Consider the following 10,339-nt stretch of genomic DNA (forward strand, 5'->3'; position numbering starts at 1 on the left):
TGAAAAATACAAAAATGATTGGGTGACTTTTATCAAGATCATACAAGTACTTACACATTCAACTCCCATTGTGGAGGACGGCATTCAGAACCACAACAGAGTTCCTGGGAAAAACTACTAATCTGTCCTCCATCAGCACAAAAGCTAATTGACAGTCTACACTGGGCCCAGTGTGGGTATACAACTCTTTAAACTCCAGCACCAAGGAGGCAGAGGCAAAGGAATCTCTGTGATTTAGAGGCCAGCCTTGTCTACATATCAAGAGCTACATAGTGAAACCCTGTCTACAAAAAAAAAAAAAAAAAGAAAGAAAAAAAAAGAAACCAACCAACCCACAATCTACACAAGGCCTTAGAAGGGACTTAGAATTCATATCCACATACCAAGTGACACTAATTGTAAGCCCACAATGTTTGAAATACTACCTATCAACTCAAAATCAAGTGGGCTAGTTTCTCTTGGAAAAGAAATCTCTTCTGAATCTTTGACTTGTCTTCCCCCCACTCTAAGCACAGGTAATCAACAGATACATGAGGTGATACACTTATTAATAACTAGCTAGTTCAGTAGCGGTTTTTCTATCCAACTCTGATACCCTGTCCAAAAGTAGCCTCTCATTTCTCCTGAGACCTCACCAGAAGTTCCTGGTCAGCTGTGGCTAACATATTTAAGCTTCTGGATTTTTAAGTTCTACATTTCTCTAATTGTCTCCCTTGAGTGAGGGCTATGTCCTTTGGGGTTTTTTAATCTCCACAGAGTCTAGCCACCTATGTATTCTACAAATGTGCAAAACGTATAAACAGGTTGATCATTATTCTGTTATTATTTATTATTATTTTCTTGAAAAAAGCCCTTACTTCTCTAAACACTAAACTATTAAAACTACCATAATTCTAATACTAAAATGTTACTCTACAATAGAAATAACATTATCTTCTAACCTTTTTGTATTTTAATTTATTTTTATGTGTAATGGTGTACATATACATGCCTATGAACCATATGCATGCCTGTGCTGGCAGAGGATAGAAGATATCAGGCCCCCTGGGACTATAGTTATAGAATATATATGTGTGTATATATACATATATATGTACACACACACACACACACACACACATACACACACACAGAAAGAGAGAAGGAGGAGGGAGAGAACACAGCCATGTGAGGGCTAGAACTGAACCTGGGTCTTCTGAAGGAACAGACTGCTCTGAACTGGTAAGAAATCTCTCCAGCCCCTACGTGCTAATTCTTAAAGGAACAGTTTTTCACTCAGACCAACCTTTTAGTGGTATATTAATTAAAATTATCTTTTAACTGAAGGCCAAACATGGCGGCACATGTCTGTAATTGCAGTACTCCAAAGGCAGAGGTAAGAGATCAAGCTCAGATTCAGTCTAAGGTAGCCAGTAAGACCCCATTTCAAGAAAACAGCAACAGAAGGCTATGAAGAATGTTGTAGATCATGTATTTCAACATTCAAAGGGTATTTGCTTCCTACTGAAGCCCTGTGGCTGATAAGAAAATAAATCCCTACAGAGAACAGGCCTAATAATCAGCTTTTGTATTACTCATCGTCTCGTCCATCTGCCTACCTGTACGGTGTTCGCCATGCGTCTACCAATCTAAACTCCTGAAGAAAGAAAATGAATAATTTTGTAAACTTGGATCCAAGTGTTAAACTCCTGTGAAGCTGAAATAACATCAACTGCCCTCATATATCTAAAAACACACACGGGACTAACTAAGGACAGATGGTGAATTTTAAAACTGTATTAATAATCAGGTATTACCAACATTTTAATAGAAGGACTATTTTTTTAAAAAACTAGTAAGTTAGAACCCTATCTCTAATTTTAAAAGCCTCAGAGCATTCACTCATCTAAAGAGTATGTAAAGGCAACATACACACAATAAAGCTCAGAGCCGGTAGAGCATTGGACTACCCAGGATCTATTTCTTCAGAATAACTATTTCTAAAACCTAGATGTTCACACACACACACACACACACACACGACAGAGCAGGCTGTTATGAAGAAAGCTTCTGACAAAGCCCACCAAATGAACAGTCACAAGACTCATTCCAGCCATGCCTAACAGTCCTCTAGTCACCTGATCCAGAACGGAAGACTTTCTTATCCAACATAAATTATAAAATCAACTGGCATGCTCTATACGAAGAGTATTTTCTGTAATTTTATCTTTACTACATATAGTTTCTGAGGTATTTCTTGGTTGATTCTGGAATGCTTGAGAACAGATAACTACTGTATCTTTAAGCACATATGTTTTCATAATGCCCAGCAGATCCTTTCTAGTTCACAGCAAGATAACTGGAGCATGGCATCCATAATTAAGATATTAAAATGAAACGTGTGCAAACAGATTTGTATTTGCACTTGCCAAAGGGTCAAAATAACAGTCATAGCCAACATTCTAAACCAAATAAAGGCTCAAGCTGTAGCTGAGGAAATACTAAGCTAGGCTGTCCCGCTGAACATGAATAATGACACAGCTCAGTGGTCAAAGGCTGAGGACTTCAAGTGTGACCAGCACCCGTGCCAGGTGGCTCACAACCCCTTATAACTCCAGCTCCAGGGAACCTGACCCCTTCCACCTATAAGAGCACCTGTACTCACCTGCACAGACCCAAACACTAATGCACACACATACACTTAATTTAAAACAAAATATAAAATTTTAAATGTAAGCTTCGGTAAGATCACTATGTCACTGGGGGGGGGTTGGGGGGGGCAATGTGAGCAGCAGAGTCAAAGTGAAAGACAGCAGGACATCTGTCTGACAATGACTCCTTAATGTGGCTACCAGGAGCAGCTATATATTCCCAGGGGAGGGGCATGATGGAACAGTACTCAACAAAAACACCCTAGCAGCGGCAAGGAGAAATGATCCGCTGGGATGAGTGTAAGGACTCCCACTTGGAAGCTTTCACACTAACACAAGGTTCTCCAAGGAGCTGGTGACTACAGACATTGAAAGGGGAGAATCTGACAGACATTACACAATCAGACCTGGTGACAGAATGAATTCAAGTGGAAACTGTGGCCACTGAGGGCTTGTGGCCCAGCCACACCTGCAAAGCCCTGACAGTTCTTACACTGGTCTCTCCAGGCGGCATCTGCTTCAGCTCTGTGAACCAGCTCTGCAGGGAACTAAGAGGAGCACTGTTTGCTGGTGGTGTTTCATTCATTTTAAGCACAGATTCATAGATTCTCTACCTCCTAAGTACTGCATCCCAGGTGTGTGTGTCACCACATCCAGCTAATGCTTCACCTTTAGATGTACCAAGAAACTACCATCACCCCACCAGGGGAAATACCCATACCAGATTACTTCTTGAAGGAAACCTGCTCTTGTGATCCTAAGGGACTTCCTCCTCTGCACACCAAAAGACACAAGAGTATTTTTTCCCTCTATTCTCCAAACAGTCTCCATACACTTAAAGACCAAGCTCCAGTCTAGAATATTATTGAGTTGGGTTTTTTTTTTTTTAAACAATTTTCATTGTGGGGGAGGGGCAAGCGTGAATGCCACAGTAAGCATATGGAGGTCAGAGGGCAACCTGGCATGAATTTGTTCTCTCCTCCCACCATGTGAGCCATAGGGAGTCGAATTCCAGGGTCTAGGTCTGTTAGCCAGCCCCTCTGCCCAGCAAGCCATCTCACAGGGCCCTGTACTGATGTTCTAAGTCACATGTGTAGCAAACACAGCAGCACTGGTCGTGACAGAACATGTCGAACAACCCTGTTTTTAAAGGATTCTTTCAAAACTAGAACCAAGCTGAGCTGACTACATTTAAAAATTAATAAGGCCAAGAAGCAACCTTGTTGGGTTTTTTTTTTTTGTTTTGTTTTGTTTTGTTTTAATGAATCACAAAACATTAAAAACAAAGTGTTCCAGAATGCAGTGCTGCATAATGATTCTGCAGTTTTGCTGTAATATTTTTTCTTTCTGTAGTTTTAAAAACATGCTGCTGTAGACATCAAATCAAATGGCTTTCATTGTCTAAAAAACATATCACTAAGCAATATCCGATTTTATCGAGCATGATTATCAATATGTGCTTAACAGAGGTCTCACTAATACCATTCCTTCTAAAAAAGGATCATGTATTTATTTAATATTAAAAACTCACATCAATCTGTGTAAGCCCTAAAGAAATAATCTCAAAAAAAAAATAATAATAATCTCTAGGAGGGCTTGATTTTAACAACCTATTCTCAAAAAAAAAAAGGACTGATGAATCCAACCCGTCTGAGAAACTGTCTACGTCTTGTAGGTAAGTGCTAGTTTCCAAAACGTTATGTTTACAAATACATCTTTATCACAAGCCCAAGATAAGTCATAAAATGTAACACTGCTTCAGGCTAAAAAAAAACCTACCGTGCAAAGATTAAGTTATTACCTAAAAGGATTACCGAAACGGAACCTTGAGCTAGATAAGATAGGCCACTCAAGAAAAGGTGACTTCCATCCTAACTCTCTCAGGGAGAAAGCAGATTTTTCTATTCCCTTGTGTTAAGATTCTACCTTGGGAGACACAGAGGGCGCGTTTAAAGCCGCAGGCTGGTCCGGGAGCCAGGGAGCAGCACCGCCTCCGTATCGTGAGACCAAGACCCTTAGCTGCCAGCCAGGAGCAGGTGGAAACCGCCCAGGGCTTCGGCCGCTGCCACCACCTCCGGGCACCGCAGACCCCGGGGCTGCCCCGAGCCTTCCATGCCTGCCACCCGCGCACTCACCCGGTGGACAAGGGCGGCGATTCCTTATCCTCGCCCCCTCCCGCCCCCGCCCAAGCCCAGAGCCCAGGGGGCGTGGGTGGGCCCGTCGCTCGCGGCCCACCGGGAGGCCCCAAGCTCTGCTCACCGTGAAGGGGACGTCCCCGACGCTGCCCACCGAATAGCAGTTGTCTCCAGGGTTGACAGCCCCGGTGAGGACCTGATGCAGATGCATCTCGGGATTCCAGCTGCTCCGAGCTCTGCGCCAGAGGAGGACGAACCCGGCGCCCGGCCGCAGCCGCTTCCTGTGCGCCCTCGGGACTCAGCGCCCCGCTCGCCTGTCGCCTGCCAGCCGCCGCCCGGCCATAAGAGGCTCTGGCCGCCGCAGCCCGACCGCCGCTCGGCTGCGGAAATGCCCGGATGCTCCCACGGCCTGCCGCACCGGCGCACAGTGCGGGCGCAGGACCGCGGCGCGTGCGAGGCGGGGGCGGCGCTGGGGAGCGCGCAAGCCGGGCGGGCGCGTGCGGGGCCGTCACGCCGCGCGCCAGGGAGAGGCCAGCGCGCGCGACCGGCGCGGGGACGCGGCGCGGAGGGAAAAAGAACGCGCTCTCTGCACCGCGCGTGCGCGCGCGCCACCGTCTCCAGGACAACTGCGCGCGCCCGGTCGCGCGGACCCGCTTGGGCCGATTGCGCGCGCAGGCGTGCCAGAGTTCCCTGCGAGCCCGGGACCCAGACCTCAGGGGGAGGTGCAAGGGGACCCGCCTGTTTTGCTAAGTGTTTAAGCGTCTCTAGGGACAGCGCGTCCTGGTCAGCACCGCTGACCTCAGGGGAAAGACATTACCATCACTGGACAATCTCATGATCTTAAGGTCCTGTCTGTTTTAAAGTACCCGGCCGGCATCTTACAGCCTTTAAGGGAAGCTGAACTCCCCCGACAGCAAAATGTTTTGCTCACACTTTTTTTTCCTCTCGCGTCTGAACCCCTAGAGACCAGTGATCCCTCTATTAGCTGTGTTTTCCCCCCAGGGTGTGATGTCAGGAAGTCGCAGAATCGCCTGCTTTTCCAGGCTGTCTGCTAAATTGAAATTAGATGCCCTGCCCACCCCCACCCCGGGTCAATTCATTGCGATTATTAGCTCGGGTTGTAGAGAATAAACCGCAAAGTGAAACAAGGGTTAACGGGAAAAATTTGAAGACCAATCAAGCCCAATGTTTACACTAGCTAACAAAAATCGATGAGGTCACAATTATGTTAACTAGGGGGCTGGAAGGATCCCTCTGAGGACATAGAGTACAGAGTCCCTTGATCCAATTCTGACAGACTAGGAGCAACTAGAAATGCAGCGTTACAACAGAGAAATTAGAGAAAGCTAGGAAATAAAATGGCTGGAGGTGGGGGGCACAAGCACAAAATGCTTGAGGCAGGTGGTACTGTATATCAGTTAGGGGAAAGATTTGATCGTTAACAAGAAATGAACGCTCCCAGGAGGTCTGTGTCTTTGGGCTTGCCAAACTCTGAATCCACTGAGAAGCCTAGATTTTGTTCCGCATGTCCTGAAGGCTAGCTATCAGCTACTTCTGAGCTGAAATTTATAATCAGAGCCGCTTTGAAAAGGTGACCGAGCAGAGAGCATCCGAGCGTTGCCGAGGGTGGGGAGAATGGAGGCAGATTTGGCATATTTGCCGTTCTGAGGAAAACAACAGAAGTAATCAACTAATTCCCAATGACCTAAGGCTCATCCCTTTACTCTATAGTGGCATGAACCCCGAGGCTAAAATCTCGGAGTCACTCCCCACCTCCACCCATCTGTTTCTCTTTGAGGTTCACAATCCAAGCCCCTCATCAGTCCCCAGCCCTCTTCCCGTGGTTGTTCTGCCTTTACAGTCTCTCACTTAACTACCCTAGTCGCCTCCCATGTGCCGTCTTCAGTACGTTTCTCTCCAATCCATTCGGAGAAACATTTTTCTGTTTGGTTTGGGGCGTGCTGGGAAGCGAAGCCAGGACCTGGCCCTGGCTAGGTAAACCCTCTGTCACTGAGCTACTGCCATTTTCATCAGTAGCAGCTCCCATTCCCTAGGGGTTAAAGTCCACATTCCTCAGCGTGTTTGACAAGCCATTCAATCTGATTTTGCCTAATCTGTTTTATCTCAGGCTGTTCTATTACAGGATAGTCTCCAGCCCCGCTGAATTAAAGCCCTCTCCAGAGCATTCTGGGTATGTTTATCATGCTTCCTTGACTTTATTCATGTCTTTGTATTCTCTGGAATGCCTTCCTCCCCTTTTTGACCTGACCTGAGAAACCATATTGTAACTCTTAAATTACCTTGACTACCTGCCGAATACCTTAAGGATTATTCCTCCTTTGTAATACACACACACACCACAATAATATGTTTGTCTATGCTGTGTGTTTGTTTACTAGATTCCATAGACATTTCAAGTTAAGGTCAGTATTTAATTTTCCCTAGTACTGGAATTGTAGTATTTTATTGACATATAAGAGTAAAATATAAATAACAGCATCCAGCCAGGCATGGTAGCACATTCCCAGAATTACAGAGCCTGAGACGGTAGTACTGCTTTAACTCAAGGCTAGCCTGGGCTACATAGTAAATTAAAGGCCAACCTAGAATACATATCCAAATCCTGTCTAAAGTTTTTTTAAAAATCCTTATACTAAATTTATTGTCATTTCTATCTTTTTATTTCTATCTTTTGACAATATATACAATTTACTGAGTTCTGGAAAATCATTGATTCTATGTATTTAGTGATAGCTGGCCATGAATAAAAGATAGAACACTACGTGACTAAAAAGAAACACATTAAAGATAGAACAGACAATAAAACAAAAGTTATCATAACAAATGAAATTCCATGTTGTACATGAATAAACATGAAAATAAATACTAGAGTTGTTCCTTTGTCATAGCAACTTCTATTGCATATGCAGGCATAGCATGTATCTGTAAAAACTGCATAAAGTGGTTAAATAGAATTAAAATACATTTCTGTATAAGAAAGTTTAATTCCTGTAGATAGAAACTTTCTGCCAGGCAGTGATGATTCATGCCTTTAATTCTAGCACTTGGGAAGCAAAAAAAAAAAGTGGATCTCTGAGTTAGAGGCCAGCCTGGTCTACAGAGCAAGTTTCAGGACAGCCAGGGTTACACAGAGGAACCCTGCCTTGGGTGGGGGGGAGGGGAATCAGTAGAAACTAGAAAAAAAAAACAGCAGAATAACAATTTGAAACAATTCTAACACTATATTCATAAGCAGAGGCAAGTGTTTTGTTAAGTGTCAAATAGTAAAAGAAAAATGGATTTTTTTTTTATAAAAGCCACTTATGAAAGCCAGTTTTAGGAAGAACAAATATTTAGCAAGAAGGAAACAATGTCAGGGAGCTCGGTGTGTCAGCTCACCCTGCAATCCAGCTCGAAAGAAGCTGGCCCAACCCATCCTATCTCCAAAAAGCAAACAGTCTCAATCTCCACACTCACAACCAAAAGAAATGGCATCTTAAAGCCTGAAACCATGCTTCAGGGATAGCTCAGCCAGTAAAGAATTTGACTCAAAAGCAGGAAGATTTGAGTTCAATCCCTAGACTGCAGTTTTAAAAGGAAGGGGGGAAAGCAGGTATCACAGTGGTACATGCTTGTAATTCCAGCACTGGGGAAGACTCAGGGCCTGGCAGATCCCTGGAACTCACAGTCCAGCCAGCGAGAGACCCTGTCAGATAAACAACAACAAAAGATATCAAACTCCTAAGGAAAAATATCCAAAGTGGACTTCTAGACAGACAGACAGACACACCACACCACACACACACACACACAAATGCATTGTTAATACGAGCCTTCACTGCATTAGGAAACAGACAAACCCGCGATCAGACAAATCATCCCAAGACTAACTAAAGTGTTACTGATTTCTCATCCCATAAGATTTCCCAGCTGGGTCTTGCTTTGTAACACTCCATGATGTTTAGATCCATTGACAGAACTGTGAAGCAGAGCTCTTCCTTCTCCTCACTGTATCAACCCAGAAATCTAAAGCCAGCTTCCACCTTTCCCTTTTTCCCTCTGGAGTCCTTCAGTGACCGTGTCTCAGGATTGCAGATGGCAAGTTAAGTCTCCATGACCATGACCGATATTGTCCAGTCTGGCTGCCCCTAAACTCACTGTCAGCTAATGGTTCCTTTGATGGTTCCCCATTTCATTTCTTCTTTATGCATCTGCTCTTCTGCATGGACCTAAAAATAAAGAAGGTTCTTGCTGATTTGGAAATGGCTGTCTGGCCCGGAACTTTTGAGGTAGACTAGGCAGGCCTCAAACTGACAGAGATCCACCTGAGCCAAGTGAGATTAAAGCTCCTTTAAATTAACAAAGCGTGTGGCTCAAGAGACGGCTTGGTGGTTTAGAGCTCTGGCTGCTCTTCCAAAGGACTCAGGTTTGATTCCCAGCACCCACATGGCAGCTTACAACTGTCTGTAACTCCCATTCCAGGGGATCCAATGATACCCTCTTCTCACTTCTGCAGGCAGCAGGAATACCTGTGGGGTGCATGCATGTAAGCAAAACATTCATACAAGTAAAGTAAGTTTTTTTTGTTTTTTTTTTTTAATTAACAAAGCAAGCCAACACAATTGTAAGGTAACTGCCTCATGTCCTCAGGTTTTGTTTGGTTTTGAGGCAGAGTCTCAGGCAGCCCATGCTAGTCTCTAACTCAGGGCGTGACCTGAGCTGAACTTAACTGCTGCTGCTGCTGCTTGTTTCCTCCTAGGGTTGGGACTACAGGCATTGCTCCACTACAGCCACTACCAGCTCTACAGGTTTTAATAGTAAAGGCCTGAGGGTTGGAGTTAATGATATTTTTAACTGTCAGAGGGCCGTAGCTTCCCAGTAGTAATCACGAAGCCCACACCCAAAATTTAGTGGCTGAGAATTACAATAAGCAGTATCTCAGTGTCTGCGGGTAGAAAATTCAATACTAGTTTAGGTGGAAGGTTTGGGTTCAGATGCAGTAAAAAGGTCAGCTCCATATGGAATAAAGAAGCTGGATACAAAAGCCTGCGTACCAATGGATTCCATCTCTGTCCCATTACACAGTACATTGATATGGTTTCCTTGGACAGAAAGTGGAACAGAAAATAACTCTTAATGGGCACGGAGTTGCTTTTTGACATGATACAAATAAATGTTTTAAAATAAAAATGCTGTCATTGTATCTCTGCAGATTTACCAGAAATCATTGAATAATATAGCTGGAATTAGTAGATTCCGTGGCAAATAAATTATAATCTTGATAAAACCATCTTTAAAAGAAATATCAACCTAGCCTAGAGACATCTGAAGGCTTCCAAAACAGCATACTGCTCTGGCTAGCTAGCGGCTCCTCATAGCTGGCTGACAGACACAATCCTCCCTGTGTGAGTCTCTCCGCAGGTCTGTCCTCAGAATGCCACAGATGATTTCTCCTACATGAAATGTAAGAATGAGATCAATAGAACCCGTAATGACTTTTATAGTTTAGCCTGAGGAATCACACCGTTGAGGCTGAAGATGTAGTTCAGTTAGCAGTGCATTAGCCTAGCATGC

The 10,339-nt window shown here is 44.2% G+C and overlaps 1 protein-coding gene across 5 annotated transcripts in view; it reads right to left on the bottom strand.

Annotated features, from left to right (window-relative positions):
• The window catches only part of DMXL2 (Dmx like 2), a 128,999-nt gene extending 123,976 nt beyond the window's left edge, over window positions 1-5,023 (bottom strand). For all 5 annotated transcript variants that reach the window (XM_080929995.1, XM_080929994.1, XM_080929993.1 and 2 more), the window contains exon 1: window positions 4,890-5,023. In XM_080929995.1, the coding sequence (XP_080786121.1) occupies window positions 4,890-4,976 (87 nt within the window). In that variant the 5' untranslated portion in view covers window positions 4,977-5,023. The remainder of the gene's footprint in view (window positions 1-4,889) is intronic.
• Between the last annotated feature and the right edge of the window lie 5,316 nt (window positions 5,024-10,339).

This window comes from Micromys minutus, assembly GCF_963924665.1.
Source record: "Micromys minutus genome assembly, chromosome: 16".
NCBI lineage: Eukaryota > Metazoa > Chordata > Mammalia > Rodentia > Muridae > Micromys > Micromys minutus.